Source organism: Staurois parvus, unplaced genomic scaffold (genome assembly GCF_062004578.1).
Source record: "Staurois parvus isolate SC_StPar_1 unplaced genomic scaffold, SC_StPar_1.0 ptg000507l, whole genome shotgun sequence".
Classification (NCBI taxonomy): Eukaryota; Metazoa; Chordata; class Amphibia; order Anura; family Ranidae; genus Staurois; species Staurois parvus.
The window spans coordinates 157,697-183,467 of NW_028318303.1; the positions used below are offsets into that span (position 1 = coordinate 157,697).

The 25,771-nt window shown below is 42.0% G+C and overlaps 1 protein-coding gene across 3 annotated transcripts in view; it reads right to left on the bottom strand.

The window, feature by feature from the left end:
- The window catches only part of ZNF638 (zinc finger protein 638), a 230,963-nt gene that overhangs the window by 21,865 nt on the left and 183,327 nt on the right, over window positions 1-25,771 (bottom strand). For 2 of the 3 annotated variants that reach the window (XM_089689979.1, XM_089689981.1), the window contains exons 7-20: window positions 22,559-22,699; window positions 22,196-22,312; window positions 20,480-20,511; window positions 20,161-20,195; window positions 17,208-17,294; window positions 14,311-14,363; window positions 14,095-14,223; window positions 12,822-12,953; window positions 11,261-11,302; window positions 8,782-8,919; window positions 4,467-4,592; window positions 4,308-4,342; window positions 2,507-3,734; window positions 755-832 (exon numbers count right to left, since the gene is read on the bottom strand). In XM_089689979.1, coding sequence (XP_089546105.1) covers window positions 755-832; window positions 2,507-3,734; window positions 4,308-4,342; window positions 4,467-4,592; window positions 8,782-8,919; window positions 11,261-11,302; window positions 12,822-12,953; window positions 14,095-14,223; window positions 14,311-14,363; window positions 17,208-17,294; window positions 20,161-20,195; window positions 20,480-20,511; window positions 22,196-22,312; window positions 22,559-22,699 — 2,373 coding nt within the window. The remainder of the gene's footprint in view (window positions 1-754; window positions 833-2,506; window positions 3,735-4,307; window positions 4,343-4,466; window positions 4,593-8,781; window positions 8,920-11,260; window positions 11,303-12,821; window positions 12,954-14,094; window positions 14,224-14,310; window positions 14,364-17,207; window positions 17,295-20,160; window positions 20,196-20,479; window positions 20,512-22,195; window positions 22,313-22,558; window positions 22,700-25,771) is intronic. The other variant, XM_089689980.1, reaches the window with a different exon arrangement.

The following is a 25,771-nucleotide window of genomic DNA, read 5'->3' on the forward strand; positions in this document are numbered from 1 at the left end:
GGCTGGAACTGCTCCATCCCAATTCTCTATTATTTCCCAGTGCATTCTGGGATAAAAGAACCTCCATTGCCTCCAGCTTCAGCATCGAGATAACCCTCTAAAACTCACTACCCCAATCCACCAGACTGTCACCAACTCTCCTCACCTTTAGTCGCACCCTGAAAACCCATCTCTTCAGGGAAGCCTACCCCGCCCTCACCTAACAGCTGATCTCCTCCGCTCCTCCAACCACTCCATCCCCCACAGCCACTTCCTCCTGTACCACTACCCCCTGGCTCCTAGATTGTAAGCTCCAAAGAGCAGGGCCCTCGAACCCCTTATGTATTGTAATGTCACTGTATTGTCTCATTTACTGTCTCCCACTATAATGTAAAGCGCTGAGCAAACCTTTTGGTGCTATATAAATACTGTATAATAATAGTAATAAATGCTTCACTACAGCGCCATAAATGCTATAGATTGGGTTAAGGTGCATTACCACCAAAATGAATGCATAAATGTTGATGCCTCGTGGTGCATCGTGCTGCTTAATGTTTAACACAATGCTACAGCACCTGCGTGTACCGCACTGTATGGTGCCCACTGCGATATTCTTGGTAGACACTGAAGAGCGGTTTTTGAGGCTTTAAAAATGCTAAATGCCACTTAAACACAGGGTATTGACGTGTGAACAAGCCCTTAGTGTAAAAACCAGAAGACTTACTTCTAAATATCTTACCTAGTAATGCAACATAAAGGGTTCAAACATATGTACCTTTATTAAATTCTGAGAGCTGGACGTGTCACCTGTACTCTGTACTGTGCCATCAGCAACAGATTCAAAGCAAACCGGCTGCAAAAATAATCAGTACTGCAATTACCACCAGATATATATCTATTTGCTATATACCCAAAAGTCTGGAAAGAGCACATCGACTCCAGCCTGGGGCTGCATAACATAAGCTATGTAGCAAAAGACAGATTAAAGGGGCCCTGTAACCATATCAGGGACATTAACCTCTTAGCGCCAGCCGAACGAAAATGTGCAGCCTCCCGGCATCTGGGTCTAGACGCCGAGCGGCCGCACATTTATGTTCTATTACAAAAAAAAAACAAAACAAAAAAACACGCTGAGAGCGCGCGCCCTGCACGTTCCCAGCACACACATTTGGTACTCATGGAAAGGTCCCAATCTCCTCTTTCGATAGGGACCTTTCCCGGACATGTGACTGCAGTGACAGCGAATCATGGCGGTCACATGACCCTAAAACCCCGCACCCCGGCTTCTGGAACCCTTAAAGGGCCGGGAGGCACTGGCGCCAAGGGGTTAAAATTAAGATCTGAAAATCTCACTTTTTTTACTTTTGTGCTAATGGTACGTATAAGTCCTAGGTAGGCAAGGGGTTAAGAAAAACACTGCCATTAAAAGCACTTTATAAGATGATCAAATTACTGACAACTCCTAGGTGTGCAAGAACAGGAACAATGTCTTAGATTTTAAAGGCTATCTGCAGAATTCTATGCTGCCATTTACAAAGGAATTATTTTAAAGTAATTTTATTTTGCAACACACTTGGATTTTACTTAAATTTGAGCTGTGGGAAACTGAGGCTTTAATGAAATATTTAAAGTGTTAATAAACGCACAACAGTAAAATCAGTCTGTATATGCAGGAAAGCATGCTTGTTATACTCATTGTGTAACCTAAGGGGTTAATACACTGCATTATGTAAAAAGGCTGTTTGATCCCGAGTTCTCTGATCCTTCCCTTCTTGCACAGTCCCCAATCCATCTGCTGATAGTACAGAGCCCTAAAAGATACTCTGGACATGCTCAGATTGGTGTGTATTAAAAGTTTTTTTTTTGGGGGGGTAAAAGTGATCAGCACTGTGCAGGCAGAGAGTCAGGGGTCATGAAGCCTCATAGGACAGTCAGAGGAGAAGAAGAATTCCTCTTACAAGATTTTTGATCAATATATGACCACCTTTAGTTACTACAGGGAGGTTCAGCAAATCTGCTCCAATAACCTAAGAAAGACATCAAAACTCAACATTTCACGTTAAAATATGACGATTTTCCATAACACAGGCCTCTGTCTGAGAACACCATGCAAACAGGACGCTGGATGATTTTCCAGTAGCCCACTAACGTGAACCTTGAACGTTCTTAGGTGGGTCCCCGCGTTTTACCTTGAGGTCATCTTCTGTATTTTTGCATCACACATGGTTATGTCTTTGTTTTTGTTATATGCAATTCTCTGTAGGGCTTTGAAATGTGTGCTTACCCTCTAGGCTTAGCACCAGATGTTAGGTGCCTGTAATTCTGTTTTTTTATGTTGGAAAAACCCAAAGAATTAAAAAAAAAAAACAAAAAAAAAAAACCTGTCCATGAATAAGCTGATGAATTACTGAGTGTACAACTTTGCATGGTTCAACATAATCATGAAGAGGTATGTGAGTAATTCTAGAAAATACAAGAACCCCAAAATTCAGCAAAAAGACACAAGATTATGATAAAATAAACTTACACTATCCTTTGATCGGTCGTCCTTCCTGTTTGACCTGAAGTCGTTCTCCCGTGATCTGGAGGTGACTTTTGAGTCTCTGTCCTGAGCGCTGACACCTCTGTAACTGTTCTTTGTCTGGTATGACCCACTGCCAGTTTTTGGGTTACTGGATACACTCTCTGATGGACTGGATCTGTTACTGCTCGATTTTGGGGTGCTACTCTCTCTTCCTGAAGATCCCCTGTCTCCAGGATACCTTTTTCTGGAATCTGGTGTCCTTGAAGATGACTTCTGGCTATCCACTGTGAGTGTTACAGATAATTCCCCTCTTTGAGGATTATATTTCGCAGTCCTGGTCAGAGAACCTTTACTTGTCGAGGATGCTTGTTCTGTGTCTTTGGACTCTTCAACAACTTCTCCGACTGACTCATTGACGCTTCTTTCATGGGAAGACTGCGTGCTCCTCTCTTTCCTCTGTCCAGACTTTTCCTCCAAAGAATGGGAAGTTTCTTCATTGCGTTTGCTCCTGGCATCCCTCGGACTACAACCAGATTCAGATTTGGTTTCCTTATCGCTGCTCTCCTCAGCTTTGATGGATGAAGTCTCCTCTTTACCGAGAGAGCCGATGGCCACAGAGGAGCCTTCAGAATCCTTATTGGTGGGTTCAACAAGCGTGTCTGGAGCATGAGATGCTTCAGTGCTTAACTCCTTGTTTTCTTCATCCTCTGGCTTTGGATCTAGTGCAGAGGAGTTCTGGTCATCTACAGCTGAGGCGTCATTTTCAGGTTTTGGGCATTCACCTGGCATTTCATTAGCAGATGTCTCCATATCATAGCTATCAGACTCTTCCGAGTCTTCTGCTGTCAGCATGTGTTCCATACTGAAACTGTCCATCACTGGTATTGCAGTTAGGATAGCAGGACACTGTGCGTCACACTCTTCCTCATCCGATTCAACAGACACAAGAACGTCGGACTCTTCTGTTACATATAGCTGAGCAATTGAACTACATTCAGGTTGCTCTTCTACTGGCTCTGGCTGGATAAAGGAGGATGGTGCCACTGGAGCTTCAGGTGCCTCTGCAGCTTCCTCATAGTCATCGTCGTCCTCTGCTTCTTCTTTAGTAAATGCACCCACAGCTTCCACATCTGTCTCAGCAATGTTGGTGTCAGACAAAGGCTGCTCCTTTAGCTGGCTGTCTTCGAGTGTTGGGGCCACTTCTTCACACGTGTTATGATCAGGCTCGGAGCTGGAAGGCGTTACATGATAAAATGTTAAAAGACCCTTCCTGGTTACGTCAGACTATGTCACTCAGACCAAGTCGTCTATTTTCCTTGCGTGTGTCTTTAAAGAGATGCTCCAAATAAACTGGATTTCACCTAGTTGCCTGTCCTCTGCTACAGCATCCCAAAGTTGCAACCACAAGTTTCACCTGAGTAACCCACTGGAAAAATTAAGTAATGGGAAAAACCGGACTGGGGGAATTCAGGGTACATTAGCCCCCCTTGTATGCACTATGCAGAGAGGTTCCAATTACAAAGGGTGTGTCAATTTAAAGCAGCATTCCCCTTAAAAGAAAGCTACATACAAAACAGTACCTCATCTGTCTCCTTTCATACATCTCATCCTTTCTAATGAGTAAACTGCAGGATTGTCATATTTTTGTGTTTTAATGAAACTAGGCTAATTTTAATAAATCACCCTCACTAAAAGTTTAGAATTTTAAGCCAGAGAAAGAACCGATTTTGGATTTTATAAAGACTTAAGTTGAGTCACTATCAAATGGATTTTTTTTTTTTTTTAACAGAAAGAAAAATATTACCTTTTCTTTTCCTCCAAGTAAGTTATATATTGATTCTAGACAGAAAAAAAAAAAAAAATTATAAAATGCAAGACAAGATGTAACACTTCATAATGCACAAATGAAAAACACTATGGAAAAAGTGGTTGCTCAGCTAGTCAGATCTCATGCTGGTCTTACCTCAGCAAGCTTGGTCTTGGAAACCAGAGTGCATTTTAGTACAGCATCCCCAATACGGCCTGGAAACCGAGACAGGACAGCATGCATACTCTTGGCAGCAACAGGACTGTTTAAGTGAAGGATTGCCTGTATAGTCAATGACAAATATGTGATGAGTAAACAGGTTCATTAACATATCTGAACCAAAAGATAAGGCTACCAAGGTGAAGAACACCTGTGCAGAGAAAAGATTTTGGCTGTCATTGGTGAACTTTTTTTTTTTCTAAAAGTAGAACAGACTGCCTGAATTGTTTTCTGACTTCACTATATGTCAGCTTATTCCAGTTTACTAACAAAGTACTAAGGTCAGAGATAATCAAGCAGCTATTAACCTCTCGGGAGCAATGCCAATGTGGGTGGCCTTCCTAAACGTTCCTGGGAGCCACAAAAGCGCAATCAGTGTACTGGCCGCTGTGGGTGGCCCCAGTACCATGTGATCACTGATTGGCCAATCAGCGATCACATACACTGTAGTAAAGAAGATCCTGGCATCATTGTTTACTACAGTGAGCTCTGTGATCGACAACATGGTACAAGGCCATTCAAAGCAGCCTTGTACCAAGTGACAAGCTGTGACCAATTACAGCTCTCAGTATTTCCCAATGACTGCAGGAATAGAGCCAGAGAGTGAGAAATTATTGCTTTTACAGCAATCATAGTGTAAAAAAATATTCCTGATCACTCCCCACAAGTAGTACAGTGTCACTATGGTGACACTGCACTGCTAGGTTAACGGTATGTAGAGAAAAAAAAAAAAAAATTATATATCTATATATATATATCTATATCTATATATCTATATATCTATATATATATCTATATATCTATATATATCTATATATATATATATATATATATATATATATATATATATACACACATACATATACACACACACATACATACACATATATATATATATATATACACATATACATACATACATATATACATACATACACATATATACACACACATATATACACACACACACGGGATTGAAAGTTTGGGCACCCCAGCTATAAATTTGTATTAATGTGCATAAAGAAGCCAAGGAAAGATGGAAAAATCTCCAAAAGGCATCAAATTACAGATTAGACATTCTTATATGTCAACAAAAGTTAGATTTTATTTCCATCATTTATACTTTCAAAATAACAGAAAACAAAAAAATGGCGTCTGCAAAAGTTTGGGCACCCTGCAGAATTTATAGCATGCACTGCCCCCTTTGCAAAGCTGAGACCTGCCAGTGTCATGGATTGTTCTCAATCATCGTCTGGGAAGACCAGGTGATGTCAATCTCAAATGTTTTAAATGCCCAGACTCATCTGACCTTGCCCCAACAATCAGCACCATGGGTTCTTCTAAGCAGTTGTCTAGAAAACTGAAACTGAAAATAGTTGACGCTCACAAAGCTGGAGAAGGCTATAAGAAGATAGCAAAGCGTTTTCAGATGTCAATATCCTCTGTTCGGAATGTAATTAAGAAATGGCAGTCATCAGGAACAGTGGAAGTTAAAGCAAGATCTGGAAGACTAAGAAAAATATCAGACAGAACAGCTCGCAGGATTGTGAGAAAAACAATTCAAAACCCACGTTTGACTGCACGATCCCTCCAGAAAGATCTGGCAGACACTGGAGTTGTGGTACACTATTCCACTATAAAGAGATACTTGTACAAATATGGTCTTCATGGAAGAGTCATCAGAAGAAAACCTCTTCTACGTCCTCACCACAAAAATCATCGTTTGAACTTTGCAAATGAACATATAGACAAGTCTGATGCATTTTGGAAACAAGTTCTGTGTACCGACGAGGTTAAAATTGAACTTTTTGGCGGGAATGAGCAAAGGTACGTTTGGAGAAGAAGGGCACAGAATTTAATGAAAAGAACCTCTGTCCAACTGTTAAGCATGGGGTTGGATCAATCATGCTTTGGGGTTGTGTTGCAGCCAGTGGCACAGGGAACATCTCACGAGTAGAAGGAAAAATGGATTCAATAAAATTTCAGCAAATTTTGGATGGTAACTTGATGCCATCTGTGAAAAAGCTGAAGTTAAAGAGAGGATGGCTTCTACAAATGGATAATGATCCTAAACACACCTCGAAATCCACGGGGGATTACATCAAGAGGCGTAAACTGAAGGTTTTGCCATGGCCTTCACAATCTCCTGACCTCAACATAATTGAAAATCTATGGATAGACCTTAAAAGATCAGTGCGTGACAGACAGCCCAGAAATCTCAAAGAACTGGAAGACTTTTGTAAGGAAGAATGGGCAAAGATACCTCAAACAAGAATTGAAAGACTCTTGGCTGGCTACAAAAAGCGTTTACAAGCTGTGATACTTGCCAAAAGGGGGCAGTACAAGATATTAACTCTGCAGGGTGCCCAAACTTTTGCAGACGCCATTTTTTGTTTTCTGTTATTTTGAAAGTGTAAATGATGGAAATAAAATCTAACTTTTGTTGACATATTATAAGAATGTCTAATCTGTAATTTGATGCCTTTTGGAGATTTTTCCATCTTTCCTTGGCTTCTTTATGCACATTAATACAAATTTTTAGCTGGGGTGCCCAAACTTTCGATCCCCACGGTATATACACACACACACATACATATACACACACACACACATATATACACACACACACACACACATATACATATATACACACTTTTGTTTTTTGTTTTTTTACAAAAATCACACATTTTTTTCAATATACTAATTTTTTTTTTTTTTACAAAAAAGGCAGCAGAATGCATTCCGGCCTAGATTTATGAAGATTTATTTGCAAAGAAAAACACGTTTTTCCATTTTTATAGCAAATAAAAAAAAAACAACAAAAAAAACAAACCACACAGTGGTGATCAAATACCACCAAAAGAAAGCTTTGTCTGTCTCAAAAAAAATTTAATTTGGGTACAGTGTTGAATGCCTAATTTACATTTCAAGTGCGAAAACTCGAAAAGCTGAAATTTGGCTTGGACTGGAAGGGGGTGAACGTGTCAGGTACTGAAGTGGTTAAAGCTGAAGTTTTGTTTGCCTGTATTTTCCCTTCTTTGATTCCTCATCAACATATAACATTTTTAAATAAAAGTCCATAAAAAGAGGACAGTCAGATTTGTGTTTATTAAGTCACCGGTTTTTGTAGCTGCTGACTTTTAATAAAACACACTCACCTGTCCTAGGATCCTGCAATGTGCTCACCTGAGCCGTTCCTTCCATCGGTCTTCCGTCCCCGGCATCTCAACTTTGGGCACCTGGCTGTGAGTTTGCAGCTTCACAGCTGAGTGCTCACTGCACATGTGCAAGCTGCACTGCACATTGTGAATGGTCCAGCAGTCTGACGAAAGGATAATTCACGGGATTGTGATCCGAAGAAAACTGCTGAAAATGTGACTGCAGAGCTCAATTTCAGTCTTGACGGGACTTAGATTGAGCTCTGTATTCACTTTTGCAGGAGCTGTTTTCCTATATCGGGTCATAATCCTGCACAATGTCCATTTGTCTCTTTCGGTCAGTTGACCATGTCGACTGTGCTTATGCTGATCATACGACATTTTCCCACAAACTGTATATGGCGTCATAACCTTTGATATTGTAGCTCGCAACAAGGCAAATAAATTGGGAACTTCATTCAGAGGCACAAGCTAAGTGGCACCAACAATTTGCCCTCTCTGAAGCTCAGCAAGCTCTGACATGACTCTGTATTACTATCTGCGCACGAAGTGAATGACGAAAGTGAAGCTTCCCAACTGTTAGCCAAGTGTCTCATCATTTAGCGGAAGTTTCCCTTTTTACACCCCGGTCACATCAAAGCCGATTTTGAAATCATTTAAAAATCGGGTGACCTGCCGATTTCAGTTGCGATTTGCAAGTCTTCTGACACAGAGGTCTATGCAAATCACAACAAAAGTAGTGCATGCACCTTTAGAAATCAGTGCGGCTCTGACGAAGTTGGAACTTCACCGACATGACCACTCTAATAGCGGACGATAGGGTGGGACTTGGCATACGATTTGCAAGTCACCTGGCATGCAAACTGCACCCGATGAGACCGGGGTGTAAATGTGAAACATGTCACATTCACACCTATAAATCATGTGTTTCCATTTTTCGGTCTAACCCCTATAGAAGACAGCCATATACAGGAGAGGAATTTGAGGTCTTGCTAAAAAAAAAAAAAAAGAACTGATTATACAGAGACATACCTTTCACAAACACATGATGCATTACAGCCACCAAGTACATACTGAAGTAATACAATACTCACTTTTCTTTTATTGCTGATCACTATATAATGCTGCACCTTTCCAAACCGAAGTCCAATACGAGTTAGCTCAAAGTCTTCTATTTCCCCTTCTGGCAGATTTGAGAGATGCACAAACTTTTCATAGATTGTTGGTGTGATCTGAAAAAGTAAAGTCGATTATATGAATACAATAGTAAAGCCTCACATTCAAACTTCAGGAACGGTAGACAACCCCTTAAAAGTGTACTTTCCCATCTGCACTAAACTGGTGCAACCCCAAACTTTATACTCCTTTCATGTGTTCCTATTAACATAGCATAACTTTAAAAATTGCTGCTTACCTTTTTATTTGCTAAAATAACCTAAGAAACTTGTGCTGGCCACACATAGCTTATTTCTTCATTCAGGGGGCTGAATGAAAAAAAAGTAACAGATTCCCCCATCCACACATTCCAGGTGGATGTGAGAATCCTTCCTACACTGTCATTGTACTCTGACAGCAGGACTCCTTCGCTGTCAGAATACACGGATTAGTGCTGCAGATGACTGGCTGCATGAGTTGATCGAAGCCAGTTTATGAGAAGTTGATTGATACATTGGCTTCTCATGGTCACACATGGATTGAATTTTCATCAGAAACCAGCTGAATTTCAATTCATGTACTTTTCCCTTTCTATAATTTATTAAGGAGTGGCTGGAGTTTTGTGTTTACCACGTTTAACCTCTTGTCTGCACTGTGCTGCGAAATCTCCTCAGTCAACTAGGTTTAGGGCCTAAAAAAGTATTAAAAAGATCTCAAGACTTTGGATGCACTTTTAATACTAACACAGATTTTTTTCGTTTTTTTTTTTTTTTTAAAAGACCCTGAAACTATCCCCTAATTGCACACAAATTATTCTGAGCAACTTCAAGTCTTATGTATAGGCCAGCTCCAAAGAAACAACTAGAAAAGGCAAGAAAATCTTAAATTCTTTTTAGGTAAGCTATGTGAATGGGAACTCAACATATAATTGGGAAAAAAATAATAAAAGTGAGCGCTCTCCAATCAGCAGCCAGTGCACATAAGGCAATCTCAGCAAACCTTCAGAAAATATACATAAATAGAAAGTGCGGCGCTAGTGAATAAGAAAGTAAATATATAAAAAAATCTTCAGATGATCTGAAAGACACAGTATGGTATATGGCACAAACTGTGATAAATAACAGAGAAAAAAATGGTGACTAATAAATCAGATGAAAATAATCATATCAATGTCCAGACAAGATGTCGCAGGATCCTGTGTATAAGCTGAATAAGTCAGGATCAAATAGTAAAATTGCGCACTCACCGGACGCGCTAAGGATATGCGCATTAGATGTAAGACCACCGGAAATCCCTCATATAGTGGGGAAAGTAGATATCCATCTGGACGCAGATGATCCTGATGCTCCCTCTAATTGGTAAGCAGTTTCCAGATCCAGGAGTCCCCTCAAGGCTGAGTAAACCTTTTCTTATAGGTATGAAACTCCCTCCGGTGGCAATGGTAGGTAATAGGATATCCTGGAATTGGCTCCAAAAGGAGCCAAAAAAGTGCCTCATAGTGTAGTATTTAAAATCAAAAATTTATTGTGATATATATATATATATATATATACACAGCATGTAAAAACAGGGTGGAAACACTCAGGGAATAAAAAGTGTGACTGACCCAAAAGTAAGATGGCCGCCGGGCCTCCTCGTGGCTCCGGGCGGCTAAGACGTCACTCTCTGTTGGCTCCTCTTAGCCGCCAACAGGAGCCAACAGAGCGTGACGTCCTAGCCGCCCGGAGCCACGAGGAGGCCCGGCGGCCATCTTACTTTTGGGTCAGTCACACTTTTTATTCCCTGAGTGTTTCCACCCTGTTTTTACATGCTGTATATATATACACAATACATTTTTGATTTTAAATACTACACTATGAGGCACTTTTTTGGCTCCTTTTGGAGCTAATTCCAGGATATCCTATTACCTACCATTGCCACCGGAGGGAGTTTCATACCTATAAGAAAAGGTTTACTCAGCCTTGAGGGGACTCCTGGATCTGGAAACTGCTTACCAATTAGAGGGAGCATCAGGATCATCTGCGTCCAGATGGATATCTACTTTCCCCACTAGATGAGGGATTTCCGGTGGTCTTACATCTAATGCGCATATCCTTAGCGCGTCCGGTGAGTGCGCAATTTTACTATTTGATCCTGACTTATTCAGCTTATACACAGGATCCTGCGACATCTTGTCTGGACATTGATATTATGATTATTTTCATCTGATGTATTAGTCACCATTTTTTTCTCTGTTATTTATCACAGTTTGTGCCATATACCATACTGTGTCTTTCAGATCATCTGAAGATTTTTTATATTTTTATATATATTTACTCTCTTATTCACTAGCGCCGCATATAATTGGGAGGTATTGCAAATCTGACCGCAAAAGGTGGAAGTACACTTCAGTACAATATATTCACAGCAATGTGTTACCTTGAATGAATCTTGTTCAATGATCTCTGCAAAGATTCGATTCTGTTGGGGAGGAGGGGGGGGGGGGGACAAAAAGACACAAGTATAAAATTATAGCATGGGGTGAGAATCCGTATATACATTGTACTTCTTAGCGATCAAACATCTATAGCTTTAACCGATAACCAAGTTTGAGGTCTAAAGATATTTATAAACAGTCATTTTTCCAATTATGGGGCCCCTCCTTGGCGACGTATATTCGGACTAGTCCACTTATAGTACACTGCAGCTACTCGTGCAGCATTATAGCTGCTAAAGCTGGAAGTATTTTTTAAAAAGGGACGATGCTCTCATTTATGAAATGTTTAAAACTACAATTGGTTTTAATTATATTGTGAAATGGCCTTTAGGCTGGGTTCACACTTGTGCGGTACAGAACATGTGATTCGCACAGAAACTGTACCGTATTCCTGTGCAAATCACATGCGAATTGTGTGTAGTGCAATTCGAGCCATACATTTTGTACGGCTCAAATCGCACCGCTTCCGCACCAAAAAAGTGCAGGACCCTTTTTTTGGTTCACACTAGAATATGATCACACCGGTATTCACACCTATGCGATCCGATTCTGCACATCGCACCACATTTTGTGGACGGTTTTCGGGGTGTTGTTTACACATCCGCAGCGGTTCGCATGTACGGGGTGCGAATGTGATGCGGTGCGGAATTCGCACAGAAAACGCTGCAACTTCCGCACCACATCAGTGTGAATCCAGGCTTATACAAGTCCCAACTATGTTGGTGCAGGAAAATATAAATCCAATTAATCAAATATTTCAAATTATTGAGTGAAATATCTAACTGAACCCACGGAAGGGAGCAGAAGCTCCTATACTCTTTATAGCAACCTATTCAACTGCAAACTGTAAACCCCACCCACACCCCATTTAGCTGCAGTGGCCAGGGGTGTAGACATGTTGCAGGAGTCATACACCCTGTCATGGTTGGTGGGTGTAGCACCTGCCAAGCATGACCCATTCAAGTGAATAAGGCCGCTCTGCAAGTGCCCTTGTGAAACACGGCAAACAAGGGGTTAAAGCAGGAAGCAGCGTTGAGTTGTTCCCTCACCACCTGCTTTGACCCCACAGAAGCATACAGTAGCTGGGACACTTGCAAAGTGGCCCCATTTACCTGAATGGGTCGTAATTGGCAGGTGGTAGCACCCACCAAAAGTAACAGGGTGTTTCTTGCTTTAGCATGTGTTGGATTGGGGCTGTAAAACCACAACTCAATTGCAGGGTTTTACCCCCCCACACTTTACATGTACAAGCCCTAAGGATGCCGCTGCCGAATGTCACTAAGGGGCTCATTCACAAGTGCAGCAAGTACTGCTGCTAATCTGAAAAGTGATCTGAGTTTGATGGGTGGTGATTTAAACCCATGATTGCCACGCAATGCACAGGATTGCTACACGGTAGCACGGCAATTAGAGGTTTAAAATCAGGTAAGAGGAGGCGACACTGTGCCCGGGGATTTTTGACTTCTCCCACATTGTTCAAGTAGAGCTACAAAGCTTCCTCACCTCATCCTTTAAATTCTTGTGCGCTGAAGCCATGGCTATATTCAGTGTATTTCCAACAAGGCAAGTTGGGAACACATTGTAAAACTTCAGCATTGAATCTACAGAGTTTCTATTGGGCAATTCCAAATAAGCCTGAAAAACAAAAAAAAGAGAACACATGCGAATTAAACATACTATCAGGCCTATTTATTACACAAAAGGCACAAAAACAGATTTACTAACAAAGTGACCAGACAGTTCTTCATTTAGTGGGAAAATATAGAATCTTTATGGAATAAACTTTTATAACAATTTTCTGGATAAGGATCAATAGGAATAATGGGAATCTAATCTCCATTGAGATTATAGTGCAGCCTTGATTTCTGTTGACTACTCCAGTCAATAGAAATGTCAGATGGAAAGCCCCCAGTCACCTGCCTGAGAACAGTGTGATTAAATAAAACTGTCCTAACAAGAGATGCAATCAAGGTTACACCAAAGGAGACTAAAGGCTTTGTTAAATAGCAGATTAGAGCTGGTTCACACCAGGACAAGTGTCCATGCATTTGGGCCATGTCCTGTTAAGAGTCATTCAATGAATTGGGTGGGGTGGCTTACAGCCTGACATTAATGAAGACATGGAAGATGAGAAGTGATCACCACACACCCATCACTATAAAATAAAGGCGTCACCATCAGGTTTCTACAAATGATCATTCCTGACTACAAAATCACTTGAATCCAATGATTTGGAGGGGTGGCCCAATATTTTTGGCAATATAGGGTATATGGTCATCATTGAGAAACACAGGGTACGACTTGTCATGTGACTTTAATGTCATAAGTCGCATGAACAGGTGGTTCAAGTGTGAATGGGGTCTTAGGCTAGTCATGGGCGAATTTCCAGTCATACGTGTCCATACAGGGTAACGTATGCATGTAGTAGCAACTGCACACAACTGGAGCACTGTGAGATCACAAGCAAAAGCTAACTTGCAACCAACACCATAGGAAACCAAACTATTATGACCTGAAGGCTCAAAAAATACTGATGTCATAGTCAGATGCTGGCCATACACACAGCAAATTTCACAACTGCATAGCAATCTGATAGAAAGTAAATCACACACCTCGCTGTTTTTTCAGTTTCTTTAACTCCAGTGCCCAGTAGTCAAAGAGAATTTGATTCAATTCTTTTTCCATTTTGATGCAAATCAAATCGAATTTGAGTTCAGATTTCCAAGTATATGAGCATATTAAGACATATGGGTTCAACACTTCACCGCTCACTTACCTTTCGATAATTGGAAATGACAAGAATGTCGTTCACACCACCAAATGGCTTGGCCAGCTTGGATATATCCTCCACAGTGTATTGTTTCTCAGGCAAATTCGATATAACAACAACACATTTCTCAGAATCCTACAAAGTAGAAGCATGTACATGAACACACGAAATAAGCATTGTTTTTTTTCTCTGCAGATATCACACAGAAAATCAGAAACTGACCTTGAGTGGGGGATCAACGAGGCTATGACATTTGATGAAGCCAGGGGGAACCTCTGAATGGAGAAAACATTTAACAGGTCAAGTAATGCAACAGTTTTTTTTATACCTTTTATCACTTGCAGGACCACTTGGTGAAAACGTAAAATCCAGAACAGCACAAGCATACAATGCACTAAACAACCGTGTTTTTTTTTTTTTTTTTTTTTGCTATTGCTCAGTCTGCCAAACACTTCAATAGCAGCACTGGATTTTATTGGACATTCCCCTTTAGGCTGATATAAGTTATACCTACTTACTGGGATAGCTACTTTGACATCTTATAGCTGCAAAAACCATAAAAAAAGGTTACATCCCTGGCATTGTGGGAATGCTGTCACATATGTTTGTGACAGGGAAGGAAGGATTAGTTTCCAAATCAAAGGCTTAAAGTAGAATTCTAACTCCAATATTACTAGTCTTAAAATGTCCCATCTGCCGTCCTAACACCTATGCTGCCTAACCGGTGTGCAAAAAGATGTATATACTTTAGGGATGCACCGAAATGTCGGCCACTGAAACATATCAGCTGAAATAGCCCTATCGGCATTTTGGCGATAGGAAAAACTTGGCCGATACAGAGGACTGTGTACTGCAGATGTAAGGGGGGTATTTGGGAATGGCTGAGAAAGGCAGGAGAGGAGCAGAGTAAACAGTGACTGGCTGTCACTATGTCAGTGCCGGTTTTTAAATGTGAATAATCAGCTTTTTTTTTTCCCTTCACTATAGTTCACAGAGTTAGCTGTCACCCCAGCCAAAAAAAAAAAAAAAGCCGGCAACTGCATTTAAAAACCAGCACTGACATAGTGACAGCCAGTGAGGGAGCCTCTCTGTATACACTGCTCCTCTCCTGCCCCCTCCTTCACCCTACAAAGAGGATCTGCCACTCATATCACATCGGGCACTATTGCTCCCCTATGTGATAGCAATAAAATGATAAGTAAAAAAATAAAAAAATATCTATATCGATCACACACACACACACACGCAAGTAGAAAATAAAAAAATTGGAGCCTTCCCACCCCCACATACGCAAACATTTCGCTGTCGGCTCGGTTTTCGGTCACATGCATTCCGAATTTTCGGTATCGGGTTTGGCACCAGAATTTTCTTTTCGGCGCACCACTAATATACTTCTATATTTTCAAACCACTGGTCCAGCTGCCCTGCATCAGCCAGCAGCAGCTGCAGGGGAGAGGAGGGACCCTATGGGTGATGTCTAGCACTTTCTCCTCTCCCCTGCAGCTGCCTCTGGCTAACCTATGGGATCGCATAACCCTACTGGGATGAGAATAGGTAAACATATACATCCTTTATACAGGTTAGTCAGCATAGGTGTTTTGGGGGGGGGGGGGTGTTGCCAGCCCATTTTAAGAACGGTTAGGTTGAGGCTGGTATTCTACTTTAAAGTAGAAATTTAGGTTAAAGAAAAAGGAATTTTCATGCAGAAGAGACATGCTTTGTCTCTTCTGCAGTAAAGTTTTTTTTACCTGCCTGTCTGCCCCTGTACAGCCATTTAAACCCTGGAAGCCGTCACCACGAAGATGTCAGCAGCCGGGCAGGAGCAGGACCCCGCATCTGGAGCCAAGAGGAGTCTAGTTCCGCTTTAATCACCTCAATACTGGGCACTTTCACTCTCAGCTTTCAGCGCTGTCGCACTTTGAATGACAATTGCGTGGTCATGTAACACTGGATATGGATTTTTTTTAAAGACATGTATAGCTTTCTTTTGGTGGTACTTAACCAGTTTATTATTTACTAAATTAAAAAAAAAAAAAAAAAAATACAAAAAACACACAAAATAAAAAACTATTTTCTTATGTGCAAAAAATAACAAAAACTAAGTAATTTTTCTTCTTTGCTGATGTGTGCTGATAAGGCAGCACTAATGGGCACTGATGAGGCAGCACTGATGAGCTGAACTAATGGGCACTGATGATCAGTGCCCTGATTATCAGTGTAAATGTGTGTTGTCAGGATTGCCGGTTATCGGCTCTCCTTTCCACACACAGTGACAGCGCTAAAGGAAATGCTGTTAACCAGCTAGTTTTTTTTTTTTTTTTTACATGTGATCAGCTGTGATTGGACACAGCCGATTACAACGTAAAGGACTGCTTGATTGGCCCTTTACCTTGATTTGTGATCAGCTGTGTCCAAAAGGACACAGCGATTACAGCACGCCCTGGGGGAGGGCAGGGGGCAGAGTCCTGGGAGAACGGCTATAAATTCCCTCCCAGAATTAGACAACCGCGCTGTAGCCGTCTTTCGGCTATGCCGCGGTCAGGAACTGATTGAAAAAAAAAAATACCAAAAAGATGCCGACAATGGTAACCCTAATTATTTTTCATTTAGGAAAAAAAAGTTGGTCTACATTTTTTTTTAAATAAAATTAGAAGTTTTTGGTTTATATGTAAAATCCCCATCTTGGAGTAGATCATGGGACCCAGAGGAGTTCAGGACTGTAAAAGACAGGTCTCATCTGTCAGCATAGACATGCTGCTTTGCATTTCTCTGCACAGCAGAGAAATACAAAGCAGCATGTTTCCCTGGTAAAACACAGCACACAGTTAACCTTTTGATCGCACCAGATGTTAACCCCTTCCTGCCCAGTGTCATTAGTACAGTGTCAGTGCTTTTTATTAGCACTGATCACTGTATTGGTGTCACTGGAAATTAGTCAATTTCCACCCAGTGTCAGTATGCCCGCCGCAGTCCTGCTATAAATCACTGATCGCCATAGCAATCGCTTGTAGCAACCAAAGTGCCACACTAGAAATACAAACAAATGAATCTGGGAAACAAAAAAAAAAAAAAAAAACAGAAAAAAACTATTTTACGTGTGTGAAAACTTGAACACCTACCAATATTATGCTTTGGCGGCTCTGGCTTTTTCTTCTCTTTTTCCTCTTTGTATGCTTTTTCGTATTTTTGCTCCTTTATAGGAACATCTAAAAGAAAAGAAAAAAGCCAGTAAGAAATGTGAAGGCAACAGTGAAATGCAGCAAAATACACATTTGCTCTTCATCATCCACCTCTACCAAACACAAGGAAACTTTGAAAACAGGCTATTAAAAGCCACGCAGTTTCCATTCAATTAACTGAATAGTATTTAATTGCCAGTTCATGACAAGACAGGTCTCAGTAATTGCCTTTAGTGGTACTGGGGAATCTGAGAAATCCCCCTATGCCTCTTAGAATCAGTGATTGTTTTTGTTTGTATTTTTTTGTTGTTTTTAACTAGGGGGTCTATTTATAAAACGAAGAGCAGATACCAGTGTTTACACTGCTCCTGCATTTTCCAAGCTATTCATCAAATTTCAACTGATGAAATTGTGTATCCTCTGTATTAGACTACATCACACACTGGTGATTAAGTTAAGGCCTGTGCAAATTGTAGCGGCAGGAACCGATTCCTGCTGCAGCTCAAGCGGGCAGATGCTGCCGCCTGCCCTGTTCACATATATGTGGCTATGCGGGCTGTGTTTTGCGAGGTCACAAGAGCCCATTCATTTGAATGGACTCCTGTGCCCCGTGACACGCAGGGACGAAGTCCCTGCACTTCTTCCGAAAACGCGGCCCGCGCGGGATCCTCGGTTCCCAGTACAGCTGCATTTCCAGTGTGGGCGGTGTGCCATAACACCTAATGGCACCCGTCCGCAGGTCCGCATTCCTTTGTGTACATTCCTCTCCGCACACATGTGAACCTAGCTTAACAGATCACCGATGGCCACAGCTATTCGCACTGGGCGCACCCCACATCTCCTGCAGCTTCTTGACCACTACACTAACAGTCATCAGAAAACCAACACCAGGGCGGCAGCTCTGACAGAGAAACAAACCTTACCTTAACCAAAGTGGCAGCCTCCATACAAACAGGACAGAACAAGGTGTGCTGAGTGAGCAGGAGAACATAAGCAATACTAGTGACTACCTTGTTCTCTGCTTGCCTTTTCTGGAGAGCAGCTTTTATAGTTCAGGTCCTGTGAGTATTCTAGGACACAAGTGTTCTTTTACCCATTTACTGCTCTTTCCAGTATACACTGCTCAAAAAAAATAAAAAAAATAAAGGAACAGTTTTGAAAACACATCAGATCTTAATGGGGGTACAAAATCTCCTGCTGGATCTCTATACTGATCTGGACAGGGCAATGTGTTAGGAAGGTAAGGATGCCCCATCGAAATGAAAATGATCGACCTACAGAGGACTGAATTTAAAGACACCCCGAAAATCAAAGTGAAAAAAAATGATGCGGCAGGCTAGTCCATTTTGCTGAAATGTCATTGCAGCAACTCAGAATGGTCCTCAGTAGTTTATATGGACACCATGTGCTTGTATGCATGCCTGACAACGTCGGGGGAGGCTCCTAATGAGACCATGGATGGTGTCCTGGGGGATTTCCTCACAGATCTGGACCAGGGCATCACTGAGCGTCTAAATAGTTTGAGGTGCAACCTGGCGGCAATGGATGGACCGAAACATGACATCCCAGAGGTGTTCTATTGAATTTAGGTCAGGCGAGTGTGGGGGCCATTCAATGGTATCAATTCCTTCATCCTCCAGAAACTGCCTGCATACTCTCGCCACATGAGGCCAGGCATTGTAGTGCATCAGGAGGAACCCAGGACCCACTGCACCAGTGTAGGGTCTGACAATGGGTCCAAGGATTTCATCCCGATACCTAATGGCAGTCAGGGGGCCATTGTCTAGCCTGTAGAGGTCTGTGCGTCCCTCCATGGAGATGCCTCTCCAGACCATCACTGACCCACCACCAAAACGGTCATACTGAACGATGTTACAGGCAGCAGAACGTTCTCCACGGCTTCTCCAGACACTTTCACGTCTGTCACATGTGCTCAGGGTGAACCTGCTCTCATCTGTGAAAAGCACAGGGTGCCAGTGGTGGACCTGCCAATTCTGGTGTTCAATGGCAAATGCCAATCCAGCTCTATGGTGCCGGGCAGTGAGCACAGGGCCCACTAGAGGACGTCGGGCCCTCAGGCCACCCTCATGAAGTCTGTTTCTGATGGTTTGGTCAGAGACATTCACACCAGTGGCCTGCTGGAGGTCATTTTGTAGGGCTCTGGCAGTGCTCATCCTGTTCCTCCTTGTACAAAGGAGCAGATACCGGTCCTGCTGATGGGTTAAGGACCTTCTACGTCCCTGTCCAGCTCTCCTAGAGAAACTTCCTGTTTCCTGGAATCTCCTCCATGCTCTTGAGACTGTGCTGGGAGACACAGCAAACCTTCTGGCAATGGCACGTATTGATGTGCCATCCTGGAGGAGTAGGACTGCCTGTGCAACCTCTGTAGAGTCCAGGTATGGCCTCATACTACCAGTAGTGACACTGACCCTAGCCGAATGCAAAACTAGTGAAAAACAGAAAAGGTGAATATGGAAGAAAATGTCAGTGGCCTCCACCTGTAAACCCATTCCTGTTTTGGGGGTTGTCTCATTGTCATGTAGTGCACCTGTTAATTTCATTCACACCAAAGCAGCTGAAACTGATTAACAACCCCCTCTGCTACTTAACTGAGAGATCAATATCCCAGGAGTTCCACTGACTTGATGCTATACTTAGATTTAAAAGTGTTCCTTTAATTTTTTTGAGCAGTGTACAGTCTTTTCACCATAAACATTGCAGTCTTTGCATTCTAAGTCTAATAGTCTTTTTCTTTTTGGCCAAGCAGCGACTTCTGGCACTGGTTGTCGAATCTAGCAGCTATATTCTGACTGGAGAATCTCATAATTTGGCATATTTATAAGTCTCAAAAATAAAAAAAAAAATAAGCAAAGAGCAACTTGAAATAATATACCTTTCTGAGTTGAGGGCTTCTTGGATGCTGTGTCACTGTAAAATGAAAACAAAGACCGAAATAAGCATTCTGCCATAAGTGAATATACACAAGACGTGTATGATTTAAAAAAAAAAAAAAAAAAGGTGGATAGAAGATATGTGGAAAATCCAGCAACATAAGGGGCCTGTTACACAGTGAACCTGGTAACCAGCAAATAACAGACTTGCTTTAGCATGAGCAGCCAACTAACCAAAGTTATAAAAATGTTTGTGTTTTGGGTGCTTAGTGTTTTCGTTATTCTTATGACTGAACTGCTAACTGTAAAATAAATACTCACCTGGTAGCTTTAGTTTCTGTCTTCACTTTTTCCTAGAGGGAAGATAATAATAAAAATGATAAAAAAAATAATCTTAATTTTACCAGCCCAAGAGCACTTCAAAAATAGTAGAAGGCAACCGCAAATCTGAAATAAACATGAGCTAAGTGGACAGTCTACAATAATACAGCAGTATTTCTAAAAACTAGGGATGATACACACAGACTATGAAGTCAGAGCTGGAACATCTGCCCCAAGAACAAAGTATCTTGTAAGAAATATGGGGCTTCTTTAGGGCCGGCTGACACCAGAAAGCAGTGAGATTTACCAGTCCGTTTATTTCATAATTGCTGTTAATAATATATTGGCATCTGCAGCAGATGGCAAAGGCAGTACATTTTGAATGTGGTGCGGAAAACGTGCACAGTGTGCCTTTCCAACACCACATTCTGGTGTGAACTGGCCCTTAAGACAGATTTCTGTGCAGGCATGTTTGGCGCAGGGACTCATGAAGAGGTTAGCATCTAAATCCGTGGAGTCTTCTTGAATAGGAACATTTCTGGGTTACCCTGCCATAGAAACATGCAGCAACCAAGAATGGGTGTCCGATCATCCTTCTCTTACCCTTAAATGGCATCATTTCTGCTGAGCTTGACACTCTAGAACCCCATTTATGCCATTCTTAACCACTTCCAGTCCGGACACTTTTACCCTCTTCCTGACCAGGCCAATTTTCAGCTTTCAGCGCTATCACACTTTGAATGACAATTGCGCGGTCATGCAACACTGTACCCATATGAATTTTTTAACATTTGAGACAGATAAAGATTTATTTTGGTGGTATTTATTCACCACTGGGATTTTTATTTTTTTTGCTATATAAATGAAAATGTCCGAAAATTTTGAATAAAACTGTTTTCCTTATAAAATTTTGCAAATAAATAATCTTTCTTCATAAATCTTGGCCAAAATGTATGCAGTTATCTTTTCAGTAAAAAAAATAACCCAAATTAGTGTATAACCAAAAATTATAATTTAAAAAAAAAATAATTCACATTTTATTTTTTTATACTATGTTTATTTTTGTACATAATATCACCCTAGCAGTACAGTGTCACCATGGTACTACTTGAGGGGAGTTATGAAGATTTTTTTTATTTTTTACACCGATTGCTTTTCCAGCCTTTATGGGTGTAAAAGCAATCAATCACCACTTCTCCCTGGCTGCATTCTTGAAGCCATTGAGAAATACTGTGAGAGCTGTGATTGGTCACAGCTTATCACATGGTACAAGGCTGTTGTGAATAGCCTTGTACCATGTGACCTCTGTGATCATTCACAGATTTCACACGTAGTAAGCAATGATGTCTGAAGTCTTGCTTACTACTCTTCATGTGATCACTGATTGGTCAATCAGTGATCACATGATCAGGACCTCGCACAACGATCCCGGACACCAAATCGTGGTGCTGCGCGCTCCCAGGCCATTTATAAACGTCCACCTGCCCCTGCACTGCTCCCGCCCGGCCGTTTATATACATGGGCCAGACGGGAAGTGGTTAATAAAGGAACAGCTTAAAATTTAATAAATTCTAGTTTCTCACAAAGGCCTAAAATCCTAAAGATCAAGCAGCGTATTAGAAATAGGCATTTTTCGGGCAAAGACTGCCAGAAACAAAGTCAGTAGCCCCAGACAATATCAATGAAACATGTAGGTTGAATGAATCAGGTTCTTACTTTGTGCCGTCCAGCCAGAGACAGTATCACACGTTTGCCGTTGATCATTACCGGCACTGTTTCGCTGAATTTAACAGCAGCTGCGGCCGCCTCCTTGAAGTTGGTTTCCAAGAAAGCCTAGGAGCAAAATTAAAGACATTCTGTAAAAACACATTCTTTGCCAGAGGTACTCAAAACTTTATATTCTTTACATCAGGACCAGAAGTATTGTTGCATCGTTTCTCGGCAACTTGACAGCTCTGAAAGCACAAAATCCACCAGACATTTCCAAATATATATGGAACAGGATTAAGCTAAAATGTATGCAAATGTACATTTTCTTACAAAAAAACATGCGAATGAACGCAGCTTGCCTTTACTCACCTCATTTTTGGATCGAACAATGAGAATGTCACAGACTTTTCCAAATGGCTGGACAATTTTTAGGATATCTTGATCTGTGTAGCCGCTATCTGGTAGATTGGTGACATGAATGATCTTATCAGTGCCACTCTTGCTGGTAAACTGAAAAAAATAAGGTGTGTCAGACCGATCCACTAAATGGCAAACAATCAACATGAAGTCTGGAGGGCTGAGGCACACTTTTGCTTCTTTTCATGGTAAGGACTCCAGTAATGTGATATCCCATCCACTCTAAACTCATTCTCTCTGCAGTGCCATGTTATAGGGGGGGGCGTTCAAGTCAAACCGGGACTTTTGAGTTTATATGATAAAAGAACACATTTCAAGGAGTGGAAACTGCAATTATTTTTCTACATACTCCCCTGCTACATTTATACACTTCACCCAGCGTCTAACTAATACCTGGAAAGCTTCGGCATTGAAAGCTTTGTCAGTACGCCTAAACCATCCTAGGACAGCCGGCTTCACTTGGTCATCATTGTGTTCACCGTTCCCACAGAAAGCTTTGTCAGGACTAGGAATTCCACGCGCTGAATGTTCACAGGAATGACTGCTGTGGGCTGGGAACCACCAGTCGGGATAGTCACTGACAGACGTACGGCCACCTCTGAACCGTTTACACTAGTCAAATGTCTTACTGCAGCTGAGCGTCTCATCACTGTACTGTGCTTGAGGTCTTCTGTAGATATCAGCGGGTTTTAAGTCTCTGTTCACAAGAAACTTCATCACCACACGCTGTTCCGTGCATGCAATAACACTGTTGTGCGTCTCTTGATTAACCACTTGCCTACCGGGCACTTATACCCCTTCCTGCCTAGGCCAATTTTTAGCTTTCAGCACGGTCGTACTTTGAATGACAACTGCGTGATCATGCAACACTGTACACATATGAAATTTTTATCATTTTTTTCCACATACAAGAGCTTTCTTTTGGTGGTATTTAAATCGGAGCTGGGCATTTTTTTTTTTGCGCTATAAACAAAAAAAGAGCAAAACAACAAAAAAAAAAAAAAAGTTTTTCCTTGTTTCTATTATAAAATTTGCAAACAGGTAATTTTTCTCCTTCACTGATGTGCGTTGATGAGGCTGCACTGATGAGGTGGCATTGATTGGAGACACTGAGGTGGCACAGGTGGGTGGCATCAGGAGCCCTGATGATCAGTGCCGATCACTTCTCTGACAATTGTCGGTTATCGGCAGTACTTTCCTCATGCTGTGACAGTGAGAGGAAAGTGCAGCCGATAACCGGCAACTGTATTTACTTGGTGATCTGCTGCGTCATTGGACACAGCTGATCACATGGTAAAAGGCCACTGTGATTGGCCATTTACCATAGCCCATGATCAGCTGTGTTCGTAGACCACAGCGCTCACTGGTGGCGCTGGGTGCACGCCGTTGGGGGGCATGTTCTGGAATGATGTCCATGGACGTCGTCCCAGAACCAGACAACCGTGCTGTAGCAGTTCTTTAGCTATAACGCGGTAGGGAACGGTTAATGGTCTCTGGACTGGCTGGCGCTTACTACTGCGTGTAGTACTGCCACACTAGCGGCACTTTTTTTGCCTGTAAAAGTTCTGCTTTGACTTGAACGATGCTCGTATAAGAGGTCCTTCCATAAGCCCTACTCCATAAAATTCATGCTTTTCCATACATTGCACTGATGATGATCAACAGGTCTGAAATCCAACAGAAGTTTAATACTTTCCAACTTTTTGCAAAAGTTTAGGTCCACATACACATTCAGCATTTAAAAGGCACAGTTCGCCTTTACAAAAAAAAAACAAAAAAAAAACTGCAGCTCTGACCAAAGCTGAATAATGCCCTTGCTATAAGTGTAGTCCGTTTACTTATCCCCTGAAGCCAGACTGGAAAACTCCTAGATATGGCAGACCTCCCACTCTACCTTATTTGTTCATAGCGGTTACTGTTCAACCCCAACATCACAGAAGCAACCTCTCAGCTACTGTGTCAAGGGAGATAAAGCGCACAAGAGGGGTTTTGACAGAGTGTATTAAAGCAGAACTTCACCCAAAAGGGGAAGTTCTGCTATTCCTCTTTCTCCTCCTCCAAATTTGAAACAACTTTTCTGGGGGGAGTGGGTACCTGGTTTTGACATGTACCTGCTCCCCTGCTTCCAGCCAGATCGCTGTGGCAATCTGAGCAGTAGTTTGCCCCCCCCCACTATCTGGGACATATCACAGGATCTAGAAAGCTGCGGCTCGCGCATGCGCAGTGAGCAGCTGGCTGTGAAGCCGCAAGCATTCACAGCCAGCTGCACGCAGTTAGTGTGCCAGCGCCAGGGACCGAAGCCAGGTGAGGACAGCGCTGGATCATGGGACAGGCAAGTGTCTGTTTACTAAAAGTCAGCAACTTTAGCTTTTGTATCTGCTGACTTATTTATTCCACAGGTGACTGAAATACCACTTTAAAGAGCTCGCTCCTGTGATAGAGACGGAGTCTCTTAGCAATTTCCTAGCAACCAAGAGTAGGATGGAGGTTTGCCAATTCAGTTTTCTAGTCAGGCTTCATGAGGTACGTAAATGGACTATACCTATTGCAAGGGCTTTAATATACTTTGGTCAAAGCTGCTCTATTTTATTTGCTACAAATACTATCTTGCAAAGTTCACACAAAAATATCCCTTGGAAAATAGATCCACCACCTTTAACCCCTTGGTGCCGGCGCCTCCCGGCGCATTTAAGGGTTTCAGAAGCCGGGAGGTGGGGCTTTAGGGTCATGTGACCGCCGTGATTCAGTCACGGCGTTCACATCATCGGGAAAAGTCCCGATCGAAAGAGATCGGGACCTTTCTGTGAGTACCGAACATGTGTGCTGGGAGCTCTCAGCACGTTTTTCTTAATTGCACACAAATGTGCGGCCACTCAGCGTCTAGGCCCAGACGCCGGGAGGCCGCACATTTGTGTGTGGCCGGCGTGAAGAGGTTAACCAGGTAAATTATCCTCAGATCTACACGTGTTCTGAACTCATCAGACATAATCCAACTCTGTAATCAACCACACCTTCAGGAAAGCTGGCTCACAAAATGGAATGGACCTCACTTTACAAAACGTCAGATGTGCATTTCTCACCACTCCCTCCAGACGGATTGTGTATTAATTGTTGGTAGCACATATTTGAACTTTAGTACATATTGTATATGTGGATATATTACAT